Genomic DNA, 26,501 nt, shown 5'->3' on the forward strand with positions numbered 1-26,501 from the left:
AAAAAAATCAATGAAAAATGTATACAAAGGGATAAAATCAAATCATGATAAATAATTTACTGAATGCCTATAATGAGTTTAGGTCATAAAATTAAAGTTGTAGTTCTGATTCTCATACCTAGCCTCCAACATAGGTTATCATCCCCTTTGGAGATGAGAAAAGTTCATCTATAGTCAGTTAGGAGGTATCCAAGAATCAAGCAGTTATGCTGATGTCTTTCCCCAGCACCTCTCCCATTACGTACGAAATATGTCTGGTGTAAGAAACACTTAGAGACTCATTAGAAATAAAACATTTAGAGAAGGGCATAGTGAGATAAGCCTACACTCCCAACATACTTAGAAGGCTAAAGGTAAATTAGCATAACCAGCCCAGGAGGTCAAGTGCAGCCTATCAAGATCCTGCCTCATACATACATGAGTATGTATGATTTGCCTGATGATTCTGGCTGAGTCAACTGAGCAAATAACCTTTCGCCATAAACAGTAGTGTACAGATACTCAGGAGCATCACTTGTTCCAAGTTATTTTTAAGGCTTAACCCTCTGAGAACAAAAACTATGATAGCTTTATAAAGTACCAAATCCTGCCAGAAGTGGTGGCTCAAGCAACACCCTGGAGACTGAGGCAGGAGGATAGCTTAAGCTTCAAGTAACAGTAAGCTACAAAAAGACACACACACAGAGATGGGGGCACAACACAGACAGACAGGCTTTTTCAATGACTTGTTTTCCCCTGAGGCAGTATCTCTAGTCCAGGCCAGCTTCAAACTCAGTGGTCTTCCAGCCTCCTTTGGGATTACAGTCACTACACCTAAATGAAAAGATTCCTGAGTACACAGCTAAACTTTTCACTATTTAGCCCCTGTATTAACTGGCCATATAAAAATTAAAGTGTTAGTCAATTAAGTAATAACAAATCTAACTTCAAACTCCGAATTCAAATCATTCGTAAATTTTCAAGTTCAAATACAGTACAATGTTGAAACCTCTACTCATTACCGTATTTCTCCCTTATTTTATTTCTACGGGAGAAGTGCATGCCACAGTGGGATCAGAGGACAATTTTGTGGAGTCAGTTCTCTCCTTCCACCTTTGCATGGATCCAGGAATCCTTTCCAGGGATCCAGAGATCACCTCTGGTTGTGCAGTAAAGGCTTTCACCATGGAGTCACTAGCTGGCTCTAGTTCTCATATCTTCAGGACAGTTTACCCACTAAAATTTACCTATTTAATACTCAGCTTCTTTTCCTTCATATTTCCCATGAAAATAATTTCCTCTATAATTTATTCTGCTGAAGTTTACTTACTTACTTACATTTTTCTAAGACAGGATTTTTCTATTGGCTTGCCTGGATCTCATTGTATAGACCAGGGTGGCCTCGAACACACAGAGATCTGCCTGCCTCTGCCTGAGCGCTTTAGTTAAAGGCTTCTGAATTTTACCTCTTAACAAAAAAATGAAGGACACGTCTTAAGTTAGAAAACAAAGATGATGCTCACTCTAGGAAAGCTTCAAGTTTGACTCAGCTATTGGATGAGCACGAAATAAAACATAATAGTGACTGTCACATCGTCAATAATGGTAGGTTATCCAGGTAATACAAGTGTTTGAATTACTTTTTAAATTATTTTCCTCAACTTTTAAAAATTCTTTTCTACTAACACATTCCTTGAGAGTAGTCTTCGTTACAATACATGAAAGTTGGGCTGACAAGATGGCTCAGTAGGCAAAGGTGCTAGCTGCCAAGCCTAACAAGAACCCACACTGAAGGTACCCTCACTCCACAAGGTCATGTGCCACACACATATACACAAAGTGAGTACCATGACTAAAAAAATACCTGACATCAAAGTCTCCAATAAAGCAGCAATATATTTTATTCTGAGATAAAGAACTACAAAATTTAAGATTATAAATCAATGCCATCCAGTGCCATGCACCAATTGCATGTACCTTGCATAGTTTCTGGACCCGGCTCCTGGACCCTGCCTGGCTAAGCTGCTTTTTAACATGGTCAGAGTGGCCACCAACTACGAAACCTGATTGGCTGGAAGCTGCTGACCTTGAGCACCATGGCTTTCCTGTGATTCTGTCCCATCAAACAACTTAATGAAGGCTGGGAAAAAAAAATCTGTAAATACTGATGTATTATGTGATGTGCCATGTAATGTGGACTCACCAATCTGTTGAGCTCTGACTGTAAGAGAAAAGTTGTATGTAAATACCACGTCAATGTGTTTTGCATTATTACAAAAAGAGTATTGGCCAGTCTGACCAACACTATCTACTAAGTTTGTCACTTACATGTATACATAAAGCCATGGGAATCTGTCATTTTCTTCTATGATTTTTCTTCAAAATACAATTCTACACAAAATTTAACGGCTACGTGCAAAACTAACAATGAAAAAATAGTATTTCTCTAAAATATCAAGAAAGAACATATCACAAGAGAAAAAAATGATTTCTAAAATAAGAGTATACTGAGCTTACGTAGAAAAATTAAAAATATTCAACTGCAAAAGCAAGCATCCAGGTAGATCTAAATCTTTTCAGTCTGATTTGATTACAGAAATACTGCAATGTTTATATCATTTCTTTCAAAATGTTAAGGAAAGAGTGCTTTAACCAACTCCTCAGCAAAAAGGGGAAATAAGCTTACATGTTTTACTATAATTTTTAATTTTTTAAAGATGTGTGTGTGTGTGTGTGTGTGTATGAGCGTTTTGTTAGACCTCCTGTAACTGGAGTTATGGGTGGTTGTAATCTCCCATGTGGGTGCTGGGAACCAAGCCTGATCCTCTGTAGGAGCAACAAATGCTCTTAACTGCTGAGCCATTTCTCAAGCCCATGTTTTACTATAATTACTAGTAGCTTTTCTTCATTGTACTTACAAAGGAAAGGAAAATGAAATATATATATATATATATATATATATATATATATATATATATATATAAAACAGGCTTAATGGTATATAAGCGACAATTTCAAAACTCTTTATATGTGCTAACTTGGCTATACAGTCTAGTAACTGTATGGCTAACGTCATGCATGGTGGTCATATGTAAACTTTATTTTACTACACAAACCTATATCACCACAAATAGTCTTAAATTTCACTATACAAGGACTATATATGCTAACTTGACTATACAGTCTAGTAACTGTATGGCTAACATCATGCATGGTGGTCATATGTAAGCTTTATTTTACTATACAAATCTATATCACCACAAATAGTCTTACGTTTCACTATACAAGGACTCATATATATACAAGTTGTCTCAAGAATATAAAAAGAATCAGCTAAATGAATCACTATTTGGTTTGAAAATGGCATGCTGAATTCTTACTGCTATATTTTTTTCTTACTGCTATCTTTTACACAAATGTGTCTCAAAGTAGAAAATTACCTAAGGAGGGTAATAATTAATAAAGGCTAGTGCTTCCTGAGCACAGCAACACCCACTGGCGTGTTCTTTGCATACATTATCTCATTTAATCCTTAAACTGGAAAGGTATGAACTATAGCTACCATCATGAACTGAAGAGACGGGTAATTTAGGAAGGTTACAACCCAACTATAGGGACAAGTGTCTAAGGAAGACCACAAACATTAAGGCTTACGGCTGCTGTGGCAAACACCACCATCACCAGTGTCTGGAGTAGAGTCATCTACAAGGCCCTCCCCCAACCCATCAGAAACTACTCCTGAACTAGAGCTTCATTCATATGTGGACCACTGGCCTTCAAAGGGGCTGGAGCAAAAGCTGGGCTCCCAAGATAACTTTAATGGGTAGATAAACTAGACAAAATGAATCACTGTTAGACTTGCAAATGGAAGGACTTATTTATAAAACTGTAATAATACAGCCTACTATTTACTGAGCACAATGTCAGGTGATTCTAACAAACAGATAAGATGAAAACTCACTAATAATTATTTTTCAACCTGTTAACCACTCCAAAAAGTCAACGAAAATCAAGTTTTCTGACTGAGCACTTTGCCTATTCTCTTCCCAACAAAGTGTTCAGCTTTTCTCCTTGAACACAAGAGACATCACAACTACACTTGAACCCTCTTGTCTTGCTGTTCCGAAACCAGGGCAAGCACTCTACCACTGAGATGCATCCTAGCCCTAGCTGAACCTTTGTAAATAAAATTCTGCCAACTCTGATTTGACATGAGGGTTTTAAGGAACATCACAGACAACATGAAAAGGTTTAGAAATCCTTTTGAGCCTGTGTCTCTCTTTATGTAGCCCTGGCTGTCCTGTAACTTGCTATGAGTGCAGGCTGGCCTGTAACACAGATCCACCTGCCTCTGCCTCCTGAGTGCTGGGATTAAGATACAAGCTATGTCCTTTTTTTTTTTTTTTTAATTTGTAATTGCTTCTTAAGGCACTCACAGTCCTTAAGTTTAAAATAAGGGGGGAAAAAGTCCTTAGAGTTCAACTAAAAATTAAATAGCAGGTTATGACACTGAAAGCGCTGATATACATTTAAACTATTATTCATAATTGAATATATTCCTTAATTAAGCTTGTGATGACAGTCAAAACAGAGCTGTTATTATAGTGCTAAGTCCTATCTCCCTGTCCTGGTACTGGGACAATGATTATGCAGTGGTTTTTACCTTGTTAAGTCCCCTAAACACACACATACCAGGTGCTAAGAAACCAAAGCATTACATAAGCATACCCAAACAACAACATGGCTAGTCAGGGTGACTGCTCTCAGCAACGCAGAGAAATGCAGGCAATCTGCTGACAATCTTCTGAGGCGTCTCACTGTTCAACTGACTTATTCACAGCACATCCCACTCACCCTACATCAAAACACAATGAATCGTGCGCTCCAGACGTCTTCAGACTCGCTGCCTTTTTATAGCAATGATACGGTGATATGCAGGTACATGAAGTTTCAGCTATGACTTTTTTTTTTTTATCAACCAATGATACAGAAGCACAGGAACTTTGAGCTATGACTTTTTAACCGGAGATATCAGCTGCAAAAAAAGAGTATCAATACCCCAAGTTGTACAAACTCGGGATTTATCAGGGAAACGTTACAAAACTTGCAAAACTTCCTCCTTCCGGACAGCTCATTATTTGCTTCAAGTCTACATTCCTTTATTAGTCATGATCTTTCTGAGTGCTTTCATCCCTTATTGTTTGAAATAATATTGGACTTCTGATGTTGCTAATAAGCCTCACAGGAGGAACCCCTTATCAAACAAGAAGCCAACCTAGAGTTTGTGCCCCAAAGCAGAACCATTACAGGAAACTCAGTACTTGTAATTCGTGGCAACCATGTATCATTCTATTTTTACATCCACCTGTATATTTCTAATTAGTTTTGCAGAAATGTACTCGGAAGCCCTGTGGGGTATGTGTGACAGACACAGGACAGTTGAACCTCACTTGCCAATTGCCACTGGGACCTTACACCTCAGATCTGACCTCTGAGCCATATGTCAATAGCTGTAAGGAAGGCAGTGTCCCAAAGAGTAACGGAGTAAAGGGGGGGGGGGGGGTGTTACAAAGGTGGATCCCACAAAATATACATGCACTTCCACCCCTAGGCTGTAGGGATGGCCCATAAGGCAGACCCTAAAGAGCCATCTTCCCTGCTGTGATCCCAAACATCCCCCGGGGCCGCTGGGGCCTGTAGGAGGAAGGGGAGGCAGTGTCCCCACTTGGGAGTCCTAAATTAATGGAAACGGAGCAAGTTCCCACTTCCTGATCGCCGGAGCTTCCCGAAGGGCCCGTCCCGCGCCAGACACCGGAGACCGGAGGGTTCAAGGAAGGAGGACCCCGAGGGGTACTGGGGCCCACCCAGCCCGCGCCTCCCGTCCTCGTCCTAGCCCTCTCAGGGCCTTACACGGTGACGTGCCCGGAGCCGCGGACCACCACCGGGTCGGGCGAGTACTTGAGCAGCTGCTCCTCCAGGGCCCGCTCCTCGTCCTCTTCCTCCTCGTAGATTTCATCGAAATCCGCCATCCCGCGCCGGCGAGCCCCCGCCCGGGGCCCTGGCTCTGGGGCGGCCGCGGGGAACGGCTGGCGAGGCGACGGGCGCGGAGGCCGCGGAGCTGGCGTTCGGCAGTGTCGACTCCGGCTACTGAAGAGACCGGGTCGCGGCCGCCGCCGCCGCCGCCGCCGCCGCCATTACCGTGGGCAGGAACAACAACACAATGTCAACATCCGCCGGGGCCGCCACCCCCGCCAGCGCCGCCGCCGCCGCCGCCGCCGCCGCAACTCCGGCAACCACAGCAACAGCCCGAGCCGCCCGCAGCAGGAGCAGCCGGCTACCGCATCGCGAGACTTCCCGGGAGCGCGGGCGGGCGCGGGCGTGGGCGTGGGGGGGGAAGCGGGCGCGAGGGTGGGCGCGCGCGCGCACGCGGCCGGGCGGGCGGCCTCGCGCGCTCCCGGAACGCCGGCCTCTTCCTCCGCTTCCACCCGGCGCGGCCCCGCCCTCCGGCTCCGGGGTCACCGACCCGGAAGGCGGCGTCTGTGAGGAGTGGGCGATGACCCCGACCGGACTCCCGGGAGCCCAGCTGGAGGGATCTCTAGCCCGAACGACGACTGCGGACGAGGTCCCTGGCTGGAAGAGAGAATCTGGCTTGCGTGGGACCGCCGGTTTCAATAATCTGATCGCAGTTTTATTATTTTTATTTTTGGGGGGGGCAGTGTCTTCAGTCCACGATTCGAAGCAGAGTTGGTTGGCTTTCCCAACTTGAGACCAACAAAGCAGTGCATTCTTGTCCACTGTTCCAGTCAAATATCCTATCCTTTTAGCCTCTCAGATACAGTCTCGCCATCATCCTATGAACAAAGTTGGCAAATTATCCGGGTTCCGGTCAAGAAGGTGCAGTTTCTATGCCTCAACTCCCTAACGAAAGACAATCTGTCCTCCCCCGACCCCTCATAAACCTTACCAGAGGGGAGGAAGAGATGAAGGAGAGAAGATGGAGAAAAAAGGGAGGAAGGAGCACATGGCTTAGTGGATGGGTCACCTTGGACTTGGTTTCATAATCGAGTCTGCCAGGCATACAAACAGCCTAAGGACAATGTGGACAATGGAGTGATGGGAGTATACCATTGCACTGGGAAGGAAAGAATAGTTGTACTGGATCCGGTGTCCGCAGACTGTTCTCCACAGAGTGTCCTCGTCCTTGAAGTTCATTTACGGGTCTTTATCCAAGCAGAAAATGTGTAAAGGTTAATGTGGGTGGTGAGAAATGTCCAACGACTTAATACTGGAAAGAGTTGAAGAAAACAGGCAGTGAGCTGGGAAGGGAAAAATCGTTCATGTGTCCCAGATTTATTCATTCAGTAAACACTGAGCCAGTTTTGTGGCAAGCAGTGTGTGTGTGTGTGTGTGTGTGTGTGTGTGTGTGTTGCGGTCTCTGACAGTAATTTATCTGGCATGAAGGCAAGCAATTGTAACTCTCTGTCAGGTGTTCAGAGGGTAGGCCAAAGGCTCCAATGGAGCACGCACACAGGAGGCAGCTTAGTTTGGTAGTTCTGAAGCCTGACTTTGAATCTCAAAACTCTCAACTTGCTGTGTGACCCTGGACAAGTCCTTTGACTCCTTGGTTGTTTACATGTAACAGGAAAAGTGGCGCGTGGTGGCACACGTCTATAAAACCCTAGTGGCTGGGAGATGGAAGCAGGAATTAAAGCCACTCTGTGTAGCCATAGCCAATCTGAGCTATAATAGACCATTGTCTCTAAAATAAGATAAAAACAATAGTCTTCACCCCCTGGGCTACCTGACAGATTGTCTTCATACGTGTGGAATGCTTAGAAGCGTGCCTGGAACACAGTGAATAGAGAGAGTCACCACGGAGAACATTCCTGGTTCTCCCCAGCTTCTCTGCTGTGAAGATCACTGAGATCCTTTTGCATCCAGTAATGTTTTGGTGTCTGTGAAGTGTCATTTGTTTCAGAGACCCTGCATGAACTTTCTCTTGGACTCATTTAGGACTTCAACTCCAACACATTAGTTGCATGAGCAGGCTCCTTGGCAGTAACCAAGAGACAATCGCTATAGTGTGGCTGCAAACAGGAGGGGGCAAAGGGGTAAGGAGGAGGAAAATAGGCCTGGAAACAGGCCTGTTCCCGTCAGGGTCCACACCCCTGCATGACCTTTCAGTAGGGACAGCCGCTGATCATCAAACAGCTAACTTTCTGAGGAGGAAGAAGGAGGAAACTGAAACAGCCACTTCCTTCTCCAGCACCCTCCACAGATCCACCTTCAGAGGAGGATCTCTTTGCAGAACCCCAGGAATTAACTAGGCACCAGAGGACATGCAAAAGCCTCATTCTCAACACTGTGGGAGAAGCATTCTTGTTGGACTCAGTGGAGAGATTCTAACCCCCACCCCCCAAGTGTAAAGAGTAGTTGCTATTTTCTTTTTGACTCTTCTTCCTGTTCTGACAAACCTACCAGTATCAGAAAAGGGGTGTGAGACCTGGGAATAAGGCCAAGAGGGTGAGGAAAGATGAGTCAAACATTTCTCTATAATAGGTGACATCATAATTCCAAACTCCACCCCCACCCCTCCAGGATTGCTTCCTGCCAAACTGCTTCCTCCACCTTTGCTGAGGATGAACCAACCTTTTCAGAATTTCCCCCCTCTACCTCAGGAGTTCTCCTGTGCTCATAGGACCCACCCCGGCATACGTTTCTCTCCTTCTGAGTTCCTCTTCATTCTCTTCATGTTCACATTTACCTTCAGACCAACTGGCTCAAAACAACAGGACAACTTCTTAGTGACACCCCGAGAGCAAGCAAGACTTTAGTTGCTATTTGGGGAGGTTGGGAAAGGTGAGACAGCACCTCCTTCATAGCCTAGGCTGGTCTGGAACTTGTCATGTAGTCCAGGTTGGCCCCAAACTTGTGGCAATCCTCCTGTCTCATCCTTCTGGGTGGTGAGGAGTCCATTGTTCCCAGATTTAAAATTTTTCGGCTAGCTGGGTGGTAGTGGTTGTACGCCTTTGATCCCAGCACTCATGAGGCAAAGGCAAGGTGATCTCTGTGAATTTCAGGCCAGCCTGCTCTACAGAGTGAGTGCCAGGGCAGTCAAAGATACACAAAGAAACCCTGTCTCAAACCGCCTCCCCCAAAAAGTGAAAGACCTTCAACTTTTGTCAGTACAAGTGTCCCTGGACACATTTAATTTTTTAATACATATATATATAATTTATATAACAAAATTTATTTTAAGTTGTTGTGCATTTTGGGGTTTTTGTTTGTTTTATTTTGCCTGTACGAGGGCGATGGATCCCTTGGAACTGGAATTACAGACAGCTGTGAGCTGCTACGTAGGTGTTGGGGAATGAACCCAGGTCCTCTGGAAGAACAGCCAGCGCTTTTAACTGCTGAGCCATCTCTCCTGGCCCCACATTTATCTTTCTAAGCTTCTTTACCCTAACTGGAACCTTTGTCATGGAGAGGCGAGGTAATGCATGTGCTGTGGACTGAACTTTACCCTTCCCTAAAATGTATATGCTAAAGCATTAACCCTCAATATGATGGTGGTCTTTGAACATGGGGCTTTGGGAGCTAAGTGGGTTTAAAATGGATCCTAACAGCTGGGCTCTCAGATTAGGATCCATACCTTGATAGAGACAGCAGAGACCTGCTCTCTTCCTCTCTGCCATGTAAGAAGACAGCAAGTAAATGGCTATCTCAAAGCCAGAGAATGCCCCAGACAGGCTGGCACCTTGCTCTTTGACATCCTGTCACCAGACTGTAAGATAACTTCCTGTTATTTAAGCCACTCAATCCAAGTGGGCAGCCTCCTCACCTCTCCCACAACGTATAGCTCCAGGATTTCTCCCACACCCATGCTGGGGCTCACCTGCCACCTCGGCTGACTAGGAAGCAGCTTTTGACTACTCAGTGGAAGAACATGATCAACAAGGAGTACAAAATACGGAACAAGAACACCCTTTTCTTTATCATTTGGTGGTGACCTATGGTCTGGAAGAGCCCAGTTTAATTGTCCCGTGGCTTCCAGATATAACCAGACATGAAGGAAATGATCTCAGCATTCACTGACATGTCCTGGGGACATCAGATGAACCACCTTGTGATAGCCAGTGTCCTAATGATGTCCCTAATGATGGTGCTCAGTTTGATGCATCATACACCACAATAGTTTATATATGATAAATAGATTTTAAAATTAATCAACTTGGGACTTCGAGAAGGCAAAACTTCTAATAAATATTTTTATTACATTTATTTGTATTCACATGTGCATGTGTGTGGAAGCTTAGAAGACTTTCCTCCTGCCTTAGCTTCCCAAATACAGAATTATAGGTACAAGCCACTAAAACCACACCAGGAAGGCACTACCAAAGTACAGCATAAACTCCAACATGGTGCTCAAGATGTAAGGGCAAGTGACTCTGTAATTCACGGTCATCCTTGGCTGCATAGTAACTTCAAGGCCAGCCTGGGCTACAAAAGACTATTTAAAAAGAAGGAGACGGTGGCAATGGTGGAGGTAGTGATCGTGGTGGCTGTGGTGGTGGTGGTGGTGGAGGTAGTAGTGGTGGTGATAATGGTGATGTGGTGGTGATGATGATGATGGTGGTAGTGGTGGTGATTTGGGATCTAAGCAATGTGTGTTCCTCACCATATGGTCTAAACACCAGTAGAAATGCTTGGTAGTACACATAAGTAATTCTAGCACTTGGAAGATAGGGGCTGGAGAACTACAGCAAGTTTCAGGTGGGCCTATGACATATAGTAAGTTCCAGGCCAGCCAGAGATGTATAGCAAGACTCTGTCTCAAAATAACAAACAAGTGAAACACCAGACAAATATCTGGGTTACTTACACCTCCATCTTCCCAACACCACAGAATAATTAATTAGATTAATAAAATATAAAGTAGGTGGCTATGTGTATGAAACCATTTGCTTTCATTTTTTTCTGGGTCATCTCACACTATGTATACATATTTAATTTGAATCCTGTCTCCAGAATATCTTCAGTGTAAATCCATAAAACCTAGAGGATTTTCTTACATCCCATCAACGCAGTCTGATTTAAATATTATCTGATTTAAATCAAACGCTATAAAGATAAAATGCAAGTTGCAGTCAGTCTTCTCTACAGTCACTTAAGTTCACAGAATAATTTCTTAGATTACTCCTAGAACCCTAGGCTCATAGAGCAGAATGGAGCCAGAAGCCATCTGCTGCACACTGTCCTTCCAAATCATGTATCAGAGCTAGAGGTAGCTACATCAGAGGTAGAGGCAGGAGGATACTGACTTTGTGGCTAGTGTGAGCTGCAGAGCAAGACGGCCATTTTATAAAAGAAAACAAAAGGGGCCTTGGTTTGTAGCTCCTCTGGTAGACTCCATCGCTTAGCATGAGTAAAGCTAAGGCTCTGACTGTCGGTACCCCCCCTAAACACAGCAGGTGGTCCCAGCACTCCAGAGGGAGGTAGAGGAGGGGGCTCAATTCAAGATCATCTAAAGCAAGTTCAAGGCCAGCCTGGGCTACAAAAAACTAGGGAAGGAAGGAAGGAAGGAAGGAAGGAAGGAAGGAAGGAAGGAAGGAAGGAAGGAAGGAAGGAAGGGGAAGGAGAGGAAAAACAGAAAACCAAGCATACATTTATTAGTCTATATGATTCTTCTGTAACTAAACTCTCTAATTATGATGCTAAACATTCATGTCTAGTTGAGTTTATACAAACGTAATTACTGTTCTGCCACATGAAAAGCTAGATTCTTGAAGGTGGAGATTGTTTATTAGCCCTTGAGTACTCCCTGGATCTAGGGCCACTCAGTAACTTGTTCCTCTGACATTTCAATCCCTCAAATACAAAACTATTATACTTCTGTATGATCCCAACAACATAAAGATATCCCCATTCAAAATCTTTGTTCTTTGAGCCAAATACACCCTTATAATTCAACCATATTTCTTCCAAAATAGTAGATTGAGGCTACATCTCAGAGCATAGTAGCAAAAGCTGCATCTGATTCCTTCAGCCTATCTTGTCAATAGCTTTCAGCATGTTTGGACACCCAAGGAGGCACACCTTGATTTAAGGAGTATGATGGGCAGCCTCCAAGACGGTTCTTTATGACATCCTCCCAAGTAATGGGACTGTAGGCCTGTGACAGCAGGCCCAACTTTTAAATGGGACTTAAAATAATTATAAAAAAAAAGTGGGGCAAGTGAGATGGCTCAGCTGGTCAAGGCATCTGCTGCCAAGCATGATAACTCTTGGCTCCCAGATGATGGAGAATCAACTACCTTGGAGGGTGTGGAGGAGGAGTGGGGCACGGCAGGATGAAGTACAACTAAAATCCAAAACAGCTAGTGTTTTTATGCTTTAAGATTTCTGTGAAAGGGGGAGAAAAGATAGAAAGGGAAAACATAAAAGTATAATGAAAAGTTGTTAAGAGGTTATAACAGAATTCACATGCCTCCTGGTCACAATTTCAGGGTGATATATGAGACAATGTGATATGAACGCCTATAAACCCAGCACTTAGAATGTAGAGCACAGAGGAACTGGCGTTCAAGGTCATTCTTGGCTATGTGCCAAGTTCAAGGCCAAGCCTGGAGTACATGAAACTTTATTTCAAAAACTGTTTTGTTAAAAAAAAAAAAAAAATACTTAAAAGCCAAGTGTGGTAGAGCAAGCCTTTAATACCAGCACTCTGCAAACCAAAGAGGTATATTTCTGAGTGGAAGCCATACTTGTCTACAAATAAAGTTCTAAGACATCCAGGGCTACCACAGAGAAACCCTATCTTAAAATAAATAAGTAAGTAAATAAAGTGAGATATAAAAAACTAAAAATATAAGCCGGGCACGGTGTCGCATGCCTGTAATCCCAGTACTCAGAGAGGCAGAGGCAGATGGATCTCTGGAATTTGAGGCCAGCCTGGTCTACAAAGTGAGTCCAGGACAGCCAAAGCCAAACTGAGAAACTCTGTCTAGAAACAAACTAACAAACAAAACAAAAGAATATATGTGGAAAAAAAAACTGGAAAACCGTTGACTCAATGTCTGTTGTCCTCATCTGTGCTTAGAGCTAATTATAAAGTACCAACTCATAGAGTTGTTGCAAGGATAGAATGAGATAATTCATAGAAGGAATGATGATACTCACTACATGTTGTTTATGATTGATGATAATTGTTTTTAATCTGGCTAGGTAGGTTACTAGAAAGGAAAACATAGGTGTTTCCGTAAGTTCATTCAACTCTGACTCCCTTTCCTTCAATTCTCCCGTCTAAACAGTGACGACAATATTACCAAATGCCTCTTTCCCAGAAGCAACTCGCCATGATGGCTCCTGTTCCAAGCACCTCCAAACCTTTGTAAAAGCAACATGGACAGCCGGAGTGATGGCTCAACAGTTGAAAACGCTTGCTGCTCTTGTGGAGGAGCCAGGCTCGGTTCCCAGCACCCACGTGATGTTGTTAACCATTATGTAACTCAAGTTTCAGGGGATCTGATGCCCCCTTCTGACTTCTGTGGGTACCGGCACACAGTGCGCCTACGTAGAAGTAAGCAAAGCAGTCGTACACATAAAATGGTAAGTCTGAGAAAATAATTCACATGTTTAAAAAGAAAGAAAATAATTTCCTGCAGCAGCGTCTCCCTTCCAGTCTTCCCTCTTCCTGTTCCAAGCAGAGCCACGCTGTGGAGCAGTGGGAGGGCTGATGAACTGTCACAGATGCAGACCTGCACGATAGTCTGAAAGTCCAAGAATTAATCCCAGCACTCTGGAGGCAAAGACAAGCAGATCTCTGTGAGTCTGAGGCCAGCCTGGTCTACAAAGAGACTTCCAGGACAGCCAGGGCTACACAGAAAAACCTTGCTTCAAAAAACAAAAACCAAAACCAAAACCAAACAAACAAAAAGCAGTGGCTGAGCAGAAAAGAATGGCGAACCTGGCTTTACCATTTTCCATGATTCAAGTGAGCAGCTCACATCGTCTATAATAGCTTCGTTCAGGTAGCAATGTCTTGGTCATCTGAGACACATCTAGGAGATTATTTAGTGGCGGGTTGCCATGGTGATTAGCCTGAAAAAGAGTCCTCTGAAGATGCTTTGTCTAAATGTATTCTTTAAATCTAATGAGGATGCTGCTCACCCTACATAGGATCCAAGTGTGGCCCAAAGGCTCCACTCTACCAGAAGTTCATTCCATTGGCAACTTCCTTGACACCCCACTGCCAGCTCAAGGGCTAGTGCTGCAAGGGTATGTCACGTGAGTAGGTTAGTACCCCATAACTGCTGGTCGTTTGTATGAATCGGGTACCACTAGGACCTGTGTCCACCTTGTGACATTGGACTACGACTCTATCTTGACCTACCTGATTTAGGATGCTTTAGGCATAACATTACTTGGCAAATGAACCTTAAATCAAAACACTTTTGGATGATAATCTGGGATTAACTCAGAGTGATGCCAGTCAGTCTGTGGTTTTCCACATTGCTTCATTTAAAGGTTTGTTTGTTTTTTTAAATTTCCATGTTACTGAATGAGTTCATAAACCTATGTCATTCAGGGTCCTCTCTCAAACAGGAGTGAACCGTCTTGTTGGTAGACGCCAGTGCCAAAGAGCAGATGTTAATTTCTATTCTCTTTCCAAGGTGATAAAAATCACATTTTGATGGATGGGCTGATCAGGACGCCATGAGTCATATTTAATTCAGTCGGGGTAGTTTGTGCCACTAGGGATAATTCTATAATCAGTTCTAATCCCTCATTTGTTTTTGAAATTATAATGAAATAATATAGGAAGAATCTTATGAACATAGTGTGAAATATTTACCTATATTAAGTTTTCATTTCACATTCCATCAAATCTTTTTTTTTCCTTTGTAAATAAAGAGACTCAGGTAGCCCCAGGGGGCATTAAATTACTTGGTAGCTACAGACGTCCTTAAACTCTTGTTTCTGCCTCCACAGTGCTAGGCTCACAGGCATGTGTCTGCAGACTCACCCACTCAAAGGTAAGAGACATTTTGTGACTTGTTAATTAATTATTGTTTTTAGATTTCTCCTACGGGACACCATAAGTCTCATGCTCTATTGACTGAGCTGGCTGGGTAATAGCATTGTGACATTAAAGTATACAATCTTGGAAATTTTACTCTGCAGGTAAAATTTTCCTCTACTTTTCCAGGTAGGGGTTAAAACTTCCCCTCCCAGAAAATTGCCTTTGATTTGTCCCTTCCAGATTTTCCTCCTGTCCTTTTCTATATTTTCTTTTCTTTTCTCTCTATTTCTTCCCTTTGACCATTATCAGGAGACTTTATTTTTTCTCTTTTTTTCCAAAGGTGTTTTAATTGCACACTGAAAATGATCTGAAAACTTAAAACTGCATGCTATTTTTGAGGATTAACATTTAAGAAGATTTATTTTGCACAACAATAGGTATTAAGATATTTACTTAAAACAGGATAAAAAGATCCTGGTCAACTTGAGCACATTTTATCTTTTCTGGGATATTGGTTGACAGTCATCAACTGTCAAAGTTAATGTACGTGATGTGGTAAATGTTTTAATTCGCTTCACTGTGGTGATCATTTCATGTACACTTGTGCCAAATCAGCCCACTGTGGTTTGAGTTCGGCTCCCAGAGAGGCTTGTGTCAGAATCCTGTCCCCTATCTGTTGGTGTTATGGCGGTGGAAGCTTAAGACAGTGGTTCTCAACCTATGGGTCATGACCCCACACAGATGTCGAGTGTCAGCTGTTTGCATTATAATTCATAATAGTAGCAAAATTACAGTTATGAAGTAGCAACAAAGTAATTTTTTATGGTTGGGGGTCCCCAGAAAAAAAATTACATTAAAGGGTCACAGCATTAGGAAAAGCTGAGAACCACTGATTTAAGAGGTGGGGCTTTGTGAAAGGTCACTGGTGTTGCCACACTTGGAAAATGAACAAAATGAATGTAATTCTCCTGGCACCCTGGAGACCACCTCACACACTTGGCCCTCCTGCACACAGGTGATTTGCTTTCTGCCTTTCAGAGTGTTCTAACTCAGTTGTGTTGATGTCAGTGCTTTTTACTGAGGACCTCCAAACATGTATGTCACAATAACCCTCTTTTTGTTGTTGTCTTTTAGAGATGGGGGTTCTCACCATGTAGCCCTCGCTGGCCTAGAACTCTCTATGTAGACCAGGCTTGCCTCAGACTCACAGACATTCTCCCGAAGTTGCGAGCCACCACACTCAGCTCAAAATAAGACTATTCAATGCATCTGCAGTCAAAAGTTCACCCGGAACAACCTCCTCTCATTGAGACATAGTTAGCTATAAGCATTTTGTCTTCTTTTGTTTGCTACATTTGTGTTTATCTGGGGGTGAGGTGGGGCGTGTAGAGGTCGGAGAACAACTTTCAGGAGTCCATTCTCTCCTTCCACCATATGCGTCCTGGAGGTTTAACTCGGATTGTCAGGCTTGATAGCAATCACCTTTACCGTCTCAGGCATGGAGCTGGCCCAGCCTTGGGTATTCTGATATGGCAACATAAAATGAACTAACACACAGAACTTAAACATATGCCATTTTTGTCATTTATACCTCTATAAAGCTAGAAAAAAAAGACATAAGCTTGACTCTTGTTTCTGCCTCTTAAACAAATTATTTCCTTCTACTTCAGTTTCCTCATTCACCAAATAGAGGAAAGAGCTTCCTTACTTTTGATGGTGGCAATCAAATGTAATAACATAACAAAAGACTTAGTGCAATGTTTATCATTCTTATTCTCCTCTTAGGAAAGCGATTTGGCATAGTCAAATGGTCCACTCCACTCATCCATCTTTATAAGTGAAGCGGAGTACCAGTACCCTTAATCTTTAGGTATGCACAAGTGAGTCCTCTGTACCCCACTCAAGAAATGAGCGATTGCTGCCTCGGGAAGCACTATGGAGAGAGAAAACTTATAGTAACTGATGTGGCCACAGGAGAGGTGGAATGGTGGGAGGCTTAAGCACTAGGAAGAAGAAGTGTAGAGAAGTTACAGTTTGAAGTAATACTTCAAAGGTTAAAAATATGACAGTGAGACCGGCATGGTAGCGCACACCTGCAATCCCAGCACTCAGGAGGCAGAGGCAGGCGGATCTCTGTGAGTTCAAGGCCAGCCTGGTCTACAGATGGACTCCAGGACAGCCAAGGCTACAGAGAGAAATCCTGTCTTAAAAAGCCCAAAAACTAATGTGTGTGTGTGTGAGAGAGAGAGAGAGAGAAAGAGAGAGAGAGAGAAGGCAGCAGCACGTGAAGCAGAGATAGTGGGGATGAGATCATATCTGGGAACACAACTGCTTAGCTGCAGTTAGGGGCTGACCTACACTTGATTTCCTCTAAAGCCAAGACGTGATGGAAGGATGATCCAGAATGTAATGAGCTGAAGGCAGTTACCCAGATGGCCGCTGAAAAAATGAACAGCTACTTCATCTAATCTTTTCCATTTCTCCCTCCTTGTCCCTTCCACATGGGATCTCATAGATGACTGACTTCCTCTCTGGAGGTGGACGGGACAGACCGTTTTGCAAGCCCTTCAGCTTCAGGAAATGAGAACAAACATCCTATGACCTTGAATGGCCACTGAAGACTGACTCAGCGCGGGAAGCTGTGTAATGTCATGATAATTAGCCACGGGGAGGCCCTAAATGTGTGGGTGTTCCACTCCGTGGAGTCCTGGCATGCTCAGTTGTCAATAAGTGCTTTGGACATAAAGTTGACTCAGTTAGAAAATGTATAAAGAACACGTGGAAAGGGAACCTTTGGGGAGGAGAAGAAGGCAGGGACTCTGAACAATATACTAGGGTTCCCCTTCACTGTGCTGTTTCTGTCGGACAGGATGAGGCCCCTGAATGCAACTAACCAGTACCTAACCAGTAACTAACCAGCTCCTCACACCAGTGCTTCCTAAACCCACAATCACACTAAACTGTCTTATAACTTGGTTGGTATCCCAGTCTATTCCGGGGCCCCCTGTCAAGTGGCAAATACTGGATTAACCTTAGACAGACTCACCAAGAACTCCCATAATTCCTGGAATCAAGAAAGTAAGAAGAGAACAGATTCAATTTCCTTTAAGTTTTAACTAAAAATTTTGATTAGCAGGGGCTGGAGAGATGGCTCAGTGGTTAAGAGCACTGCCTGCTCTTCCAAAGGACCCGAGTTCAATTCCCAGCACCTACATGGCAGCTTACAACTGTCCATTTCCAAGGGATCAGACACATTCATACTAATGCACATAAAAAAATAAAATGAAATAAATTATTTTTAAAAAAGAGAAAAAAAAGACACACAGAAAAAAAAATTTTGGTTAGCGCACAAACATTGGGTCTCATTATGATGTTTTCATAGAAATATAATAATGCCATGTCCATATTCATCCATCAACCCAGTTCTTGATGAATACATTACACACTATGTGTCAACTACCGAACAGGTACTGAGCCACGGAACTTTAAAGCCTTTCCTAACCATCATTTCAACCCTGGGCAAACTTACCTCATCACTTTGAATATTATATATAATTTAAACACTGTAGGCTCCTGTCACATTCATTGCCAATCCCAATTTCCCTTAAAGTCAAATCTCTATTTCCAACTGCTAACATGAGTTGAAATTATCCTTAACTCTTCTTTTTAAGAAATGTATTATTTTTGTAATTAAGTAAATATATAGACTATATAATATATAGTGTATATAAATTCTTCTACAGTACATATGGAGATATATAGGACATATACATATATACAGTATAACTGTATACTGTATATATAGAGAGAAATTTTAATTCAGAATATGGTTGTTCTGGCAAGAGATAACATCCAAAGGCCTTCTTGGTCTGTGTGATGTGGCTGGAATATAAAAATGCCTTTAATCCCAGGCGACAGAGGCAAGTGGATCTCTGAGTTCGAGGACAGCCTGGTATAAAGCAAGTTTCAGGTAAATAAAAGTTTAGATCCAGGCATAGTAGTACACACCTTTAGTCCCAAACAATGAAGGCAAAGTTAGTTTGTAAATGGAAGCACCCAAGTTTGAAAGTGATGTCTTATTGAGTGGCAGAACAGGTGACAAATCAGAGAAGATTTGACAGAATAGGATAAGCCCAACTCTCAGGAGAAGAGAGAGGAAAGGGAAGCTACTTAATGGGCCTGAGAGAGAGAGAGAGAGAGAGAGAGAGAGAGAGAGGTAGTAGTTTTACCAGGACAGCAATAGAGAAGCAGGTTGCAGAGAGAGCACAAACTAGACTCAAGTGAAGATCAAATGAGCCAGAGAGTGAGAAGGAGCCAGGAGATTAGAGCAAATTGCTGGAGTTAGTTTGAGGCCAAGCAGAGCAATTCAGAGGCCAAGAGAAAAGCTAGATTGAATAAATCAGCTGGGAGAGAAGTTTGAGCCAGAACAGCTGAATTGAACGAGCCAACCAAGAGCTCAGTAATACAAGAAAGGGTGAGCCTACTCAGCAGTAAGTCTCAGAGGCTGAAAACATTCTAGGCCTAGGTTAGATTGTATGGAGGCTAGAAGCTTTCAGGACTAGGGCTAGGTTAGCAGACAGAGGCAATAATCCTCTAAGACAACTGAAGCAGGCGAATAAAAGGTCCTTTTACAATATACATATATATTATATGTGTATGTAAATGTATATACACACATTATATAACATATATACAATATATATAATATACACATATATGTGTGTATATGTACAATATGTATATACATGCATACATACATATATGTATATATACATATACACACATATATATTATGAATATATATATATTCTGTGTGGGTTTGTATAGGTGCCTGCAGAGGCCAAAGGCCTTGGATCCGCTGGCAGCTGGAATTCCAAATGCTTGTGAGCCTCCTGATGTGGGGACAGGGGTAAAACTTGTGTCTTAAAGCAAAAGCAATATGCACTTAGCCACTGAGCCATCTCTCCAGCCCTATCCTTGCCTGTTCTTAAAATTCCAAATACGTAAAACCAAATACTTTGGGACCCGCAAGATGGCTCAGGAGGCAAAGACACTTGTCACCAAGCCCGACAAGCTGAGTTCAGTCCCTGGGACCCAGATGATGAAGGAAAGAACTAAGTCCGTGTGGCCGGCCTTTGACTTGTACATCCCTTCTGTGGCACACTCATGCTGTCCCATAACATGCATTAAGTAAAATCGATCAAGCAAACAAAACCCAATACTTTGCCTTCTTCCTGTTCTAGCAACTCTAACCACAGTCTCATCTGAAATGATGAAAATTTGATTGCTTCCACATGTAACCAGGGTGTTTAACACCAACATTGTTTTTTGAGCTAGAAACCCCAAACTCCACTGTTCACATCCCTTTCTGTGCTCCTCTTCTGTCCAGCTAGCTGCCAACTCCCACTAGTGCACACAACAGACTCTTGAATTTATCCTCACCAGTTCATGCCCCCACAGTGATGACTGGACCTTTGACAATGACAAAGGTATACAGATATGCTTCAACTTCAACGATCTGATTTACCCTTTAATTCTACTTACTTATCTATCTATCTATCTATCTATCTATCTATCTATCTATCTATCTATCCATCCATCCATCTATCTATCATAGGAGTGCCCATTTGTCACGGAATGCATGTAGAAGTCAGAAGAGAACTTGTGGAGTCCCTGCTCTCCTCATACTTTACTGAACATGGGTTCCAACAATTAAACTCATGTCATCAGGCTTGCCCCTTTAAATGAACTTTCAAAAGACTGTCTCATGTAGCCCCATTTGGCTTCAGATACAATATATAGCTGAGGGTGGCCTTGAACTCCTGATCCTCCTGCCTCTTCCCCATAAGTGCTGGTTTTTCAGACATGTACCATATCCAGCTTGCTTTCAAGTATTTTCAACTTGATATAGAAATCCTTCATATGCCAGTCAAATGCTTTGTTTCTGGCCACCAAACAGCTCTGCACAGAAATGTCTCAGCACAATACACAACCATTCTCTGGGTTTCTGCTCACTCTAGACCTTTAGCCTAAAATCTTCTCCTGCTGTTTCCTTGTATTACTCTGAGCATTTCCTGTTCAAAGCCCAGTTTCAAAATCCATGATACTGGCAGGAAGCAGAGCAGCTCCTCCTCCTTGATGCCATAAACGGAGGCCTTCCATTATCACACCTGCTAGAACCCATTGGTAACCATGGTTATGTAGTCATCTGGCAGAGCCTGGTGATTCCAGCTACTTGAGCAGCTAAGGGTGGAAGATCTCAAGTTTAAGACCTGCCTAGACTACAGGGGAAGTCAAAGGCAGCCTACAACTTAGTGAGACCCTGTATCAAAATAAGCAAAACAACAGGGTGCAGTTGGGGATGTAGTTCCATGTTAAAGCACTTGCCTTGAATAAGCCTAAGTTATATACCAGAGAGAGACAGACAGACAGACAGACAGACAGACAGACACAGAGAGAGAGAGAAAGAGGTGATGGTGGCACATAGCTATAATCCCAGTATTTGGGAGTCAGAGGTAGGTGAATCTTTTTGAGCTCGAGGACAGCCTAGCCTACAAAGTGAGTTCCAGGAAAGTCAAGACTACACAGAGAAACCCTGTCTCAAAAAAAAAAAAGTGTTAGTCATTTTTGCTGCCCAAGTGCCCACTGTGTATAGAAACTGACAAACAAACAAACAAACAAACAAAACTGACTAAAATTGAATTGAATTTCAGTAACAACTGCCTTCCATTTCTATTTCCACAGACAATATTGAGTTAGGCCTCATGTTTTAAAATAGGCACCACTGAAATATTTTGTCTCTTGTTGACAACTAAATACACGTAAAGTCCTGGCCAAAGTTATTCTCCTGCCAATATAAAGGGCATGATGACCAGTATCAGCTGTACTGTGGAATATCACGAACTTATCTGATCTCAAACAAACAATAGGAAGAGAAAAGAAAGCTCCCACGTGAAGAGCCCTCTCTAGAAAGGCAACCACTCATTGAACTTCGTGGGCCATTACTCTTTTCCTGAGATGAGCCTATTTTTCATTCATTATTGTTGTCTCTGAAGTATTAGAAGTCACAAAACAGAAAAACAGTGTATAATTGAGATAGGCAATGTTCTCTTTATGGTGACAGTCAACTACCAGACAGTGAGTAAAATTTCAGTAAACAACGATCAATGAACAATTGCCTTATCTTAAAATTTCTAAATGCTGTACTTCCTGGTTCACATAAAAAAAAAAACATCGTAATTTGAGCTAGTGATATGGCTTAGTGATGGAGCCCTGTGTGAAAGTACGCCCTCCCAAAAGGCAGGGAGACAATTTGCCATTTAGATAATAACAGCAAAATAACTGTTACATTTTGTTGCATATGAATATCCTTGAGAAAAAAACACACACACAAAAAAAATAGCACCTTGAAAACTCGTTCAGAGGATTAGATAAAGGTGCTTGTTATCCAAGCTTAAGGACCTGAGTTAAGATCCACCGAACCCCTGTAAAGGTAGACAGTGTGAACTGGCCCCCAAAAGTTGTTCTCTGACCTCCACACATACACTGTACACACACACAATAATAGATGATTAAAACTGCGTCCAGAATTATTTTCCATTTACATTTGATTCATGGCTCACTTATTTTTAAGTGCGTGTTTGTGTGTGCTCACAAGTGCGTGCATGTGTGCGTGTTCGTGCGTGCACGTGTGAATGCATGTGTCCTAGAGGCCGTAGGTATTTGATCCCTGCAGCTGGAGTTAGATATGGTTGTGAGCCCCCATTGTGGAGGATGGGAACCAAACTTGGGTCCTCTGCAAAAGCGGTATAAGCTCTTAAAGACCCTCTCTCCAGCCCCCGACTTACTTTTTGAAACTCCTTTTGTAGTTTACTATGATAAAATTCTGCCCTGTCAACTGCTATTGACTGATGTCTATTGAGACACCAGTGCTCTCTGAAGGGGACGCCAGTGATTCCCAAGCATCCGCAGAGGACAATGCTGCTGTGTGTGTCTGCAGAATCAGGCCCATTGTCTTGCTCAATCATTTGGCAGTCACTGAGCTCATCGGCTGAATCCAATGGACTGACAGAGAACTCAGACATGGGGAAGCAATGGTAATGTCCTAAAGAAGGCAGTGACTGGCCTGCCTGGAGCAGTCAGAGACAGGATGGCATCCAGCATGCAGCCATTACAACATTCAGGGTGGACTCCAAGTCAGCTCGAGAAAGCAAAACAGCGGCTCTTGTTTTCAACCCAGTGTAAGTTATAGAAAAGAGGGGATGTGGATACTGCAGTGTTATGCTTTCTAACCTTTACTATCTAGCTGTGGCTCAAGCAGCTGCACACTGTCACAGGCAGACAGTGGATGGAAGACCCCGCCATGATCCCAGGGGCAGCAGGCCCAGGACAACCTAGCCAAGAGGTCTAGAAGCAGGGACTTGTCTCTAGCCCCACGTAATGCTCAGGCTTAAATGCTGGTTCAGGATCAAGACAAGGCCTCCAACTGCCCAATTCTTCATTGTAGAGATAACCGTTCTAAGAAGCGTACTACCATAGCTAGGAAACTAGTAAGTGGAAAGGGGTTCAAAGTTGGGGAGCGGAGCACAAACAGTTAATGGGAGGGGAAGAGACAAAGTAGTAGATATTTTCCTCATCTTTGCAATCTAAATATCTATGTGTATGAGTATACTGTGTGACAAAACCTTTCTTAGGGAGATGCAACTGTGCATTAACCCCAGATAGGGAACCCGAAACAGACCAAACCACAGGTACCACCAAAGTCCACCCTGGTGAAACAATTAGTTTTTATTGAAGTTGCTTCTAGGAATATAGGTAGGGGGGTTGCTTATAAGAGCAGAAATGGCCCAAAGACAGCTGTAGCACCGAGGTCCACCCCAGCATGGCTGACAGCTCACAAAATCTGGGAAGCCTGGAGCAGACTGCACAGCCTACAGGCAGCTCAACAGGTTGGAGAACGTCCCCCTTCCGAGTTCTGCTTGTTCTAGGCAGCAGGTCTGCTCCCAGAGTCTTCTTTGTAAGTTCAGCTTCCTCCTCCAAGAAGGACTCTCATATTGCTTTCTATGGCAAGGAGGGGCCTAGTGAATCGGGTTAGTTTCAAGGACTTCCTGACTGTGTTTTGAGTCACTTACCTTCCTGCTTAAGGAGTGCCCCTGAAGGATGGAACGTTAGAGTCTCAAAGGAAACTACTGTGCACCAGCGTTGCGTGTGAAAGTGTGTGTGCACAGTAGTGTGTTTGAGAGTACGGGTGTAATAATCTGGAAAGGGGGTGTCGATTATTTCAAAGCGTCTTCAGAAGACAATGCTTCTGTGTGCCAGGACTATCAGTTTGACATACACATACAATCTGGCGCACGAAAGCAGAAATGGGACTGTTTGGTAGAAGAAATCAGGGACAGTAGGAAGCAGAAAGAAGAGCTGGAGGAGAACAGAAGGAGGCATGATCAAGATATGTGGATATATATATATATATATGTGTGTGTGTGTGTCTGAAAATATCATAATGAAATCCATTATTTTGTACACTAAATTAGTTGAAGGAGCTGGAGAGATAGCTCAGTGGTTAAGAATCCTTGAAGCTTATAGAGGACCTGAGTTTGATTCCCACATGGTGGCTCAAAACCACCTACAACAGTTCCAGAGGACAAGACACCCTCTTCTGTCCTCTTAAGGATACTCTACACAAAAACTCATGTAAAAATACACATATACTACAAGAATATATTAAAGGGGCCTAGGAGGAGATGAGGCAGGGAGGGTGGCATTGGAAGGGGAGGAGGGAGGTGAGTACAGCTGGGCTACAAAGTGAATAAACTGTAATTAATGTAAAAAAATAAAATCTAATTTAAAAAAATAATATATTAGGCCAGCCTCAAGTACAGAGCGTTCTCCAGGCCAGGACAGACTACATGAGTCTGTTTAAAATAAAGGAAAAGAAAAAAGTTTTACATAGTTGTGCAGATTTAATGACAATTTTCTCAAGAGTCTTTGCACACGCCAAACTGTTGCACAGAGGCAAGAAAGAACTGTGCCTCAGTGCGAGCTGTGGAGAAGCCCTTCTCCTTCCCATCTCTCATTCAGCACTGAGTGAGTGCCCACTGGGCAGAGCTGTTTGCAGTGGCCCTAGTGGCCCTTCATCCCTTCCAGGAGCTGTCATCCAGCAGGGAGAGTCATACAATAAACAAACCAACTCAGCACATTACAGCGTATGGAGTAGAAAGCAATAAGAAAGCCTTAAGAGAAAAAGTGTACCTGGTCTGATAACAGGATGGTAGTACAGAGTAAGGACTTTGACCGGAGAAGAAGGAGGAGGAGAAGAAGAAGAGGAAGAAGAAGGAGAAGGAGAAGAAGAGGAAGAAGAGGAAAGTGATATCTGAGGCAAGCCCTGAAGCTGAGGGAGAGAGACATAGGACTTCTCCAGGAAAGTCAGAAGGAAAGCTGGGGGCCTCTAGGCCTACAGCTGGAATGGTCAGAGAGGTTGAGAAGGCCTTATGATGGAGGGCCTTCATGCAAGGTCTCCAGTCCTTGTTCTGACTTACAAGCTGCTTCACAAGTTGCTTACAGGCGGAGGCCAACATTTGTGCTTATCACTGACATCTTGCAAAGCAGTCTGTCACACAGAAACAGGAAACCCAGAAGACTCAGCGGATTCAGATGACGCATGACACCTAAGCTATTTAATTCTGGTTTCCCCAGAGCCTGACGCAGAGCCTGGCATCTGCTGGCCCACGTCAAAGCTCAACACATAAATGAATGGAAAGATGACCCACCAGGCAAAGCGCAAACCTGGAGCAGTGAGAGAGGTAAGCCCCGTGGCGGTAGTATCTAGTCCCCGCCCCCTTCCAAGACGTGCATCCTGACTCTGTCCGGAGAGAAATCCCTTTAGACGCCAAAGTTACTAGCACCCAAGGCCCGGCCATGCCCTCAGCGCGCAAGTTCTCCCTCCCTAACCCTACCTCCTCCTCCTTCCCCCAACTCAGCCTCTTCACACCCGCTATGTCTCACCTTCACAACGATTCTCAAGTCCACGCACTCGCTCCTACCCGGCACCCCCACCAATTCCACCTAAACTGGTAGTCGCCAACACGCTCAAGTCCTCCCACCTCACATCCACGCACGCGCACATCCTCGGGCCGGGGGAGGAGGGGACGCAAGCGCACCTGTGACGCGTCTGAGAGGTCGCGGTGCGGGCAGGCTCTCAGGTGCCTTATGCGGGAGCTTTGGTGGATCCGCTTCTTTTATCCCGGGAGCGTGACCGGGAAGAGGGGAGGAGGGGCGTGGGAAGCGCTCCGGGCACTGGGGGACCCGCAGGATGCCGCGCCGCTGTGGCCACTGTGTGCACCTCTGCGCGGGCACTGCAGCGAATGCGCGGACTTGGGACTGGTCCAGCTGCACATCCTGGGTGCCCACACTCTGTCCGTTTTGGTCTAGGGACACCGACCGCTGGAAACTGTGAACTGGGTGAAAAGAGGAGAGGGCCTTAGCTTGCAAGTGCAGCTTG

At 43.7% G+C, this 26,501-nt stretch overlaps 1 protein-coding gene across 1 annotated transcript in view; it reads right to left on the reverse strand.

Annotated features, from left to right (window-relative positions):
- The window catches only part of Chic2 (cysteine rich hydrophobic domain 2), a 37,958-nt gene extending 31,607 nt beyond the window's left edge, over positions 1-6,351 (reverse strand). The window contains exon 1 of the mRNA XM_021652859.2: positions 5,890-6,351. Coding sequence (XP_021508534.1) covers positions 5,890-6,008 — 119 coding nt within the window. The 5' untranslated portion in view covers positions 6,009-6,351. The remainder of the gene's footprint in view (positions 1-5,889) is intronic.
- Positions 6,352-26,501: the final 20,150 nt, after the last annotated feature.

The sequence above is a fragment of the Meriones unguiculatus genome, chromosome 3 (genome assembly GCF_030254825.1).
Source record: "Meriones unguiculatus strain TT.TT164.6M chromosome 3, Bangor_MerUng_6.1, whole genome shotgun sequence".
In the NCBI taxonomy this organism is placed as follows: Eukaryota; Metazoa; Chordata; class Mammalia; order Rodentia; family Muridae; genus Meriones; species Meriones unguiculatus.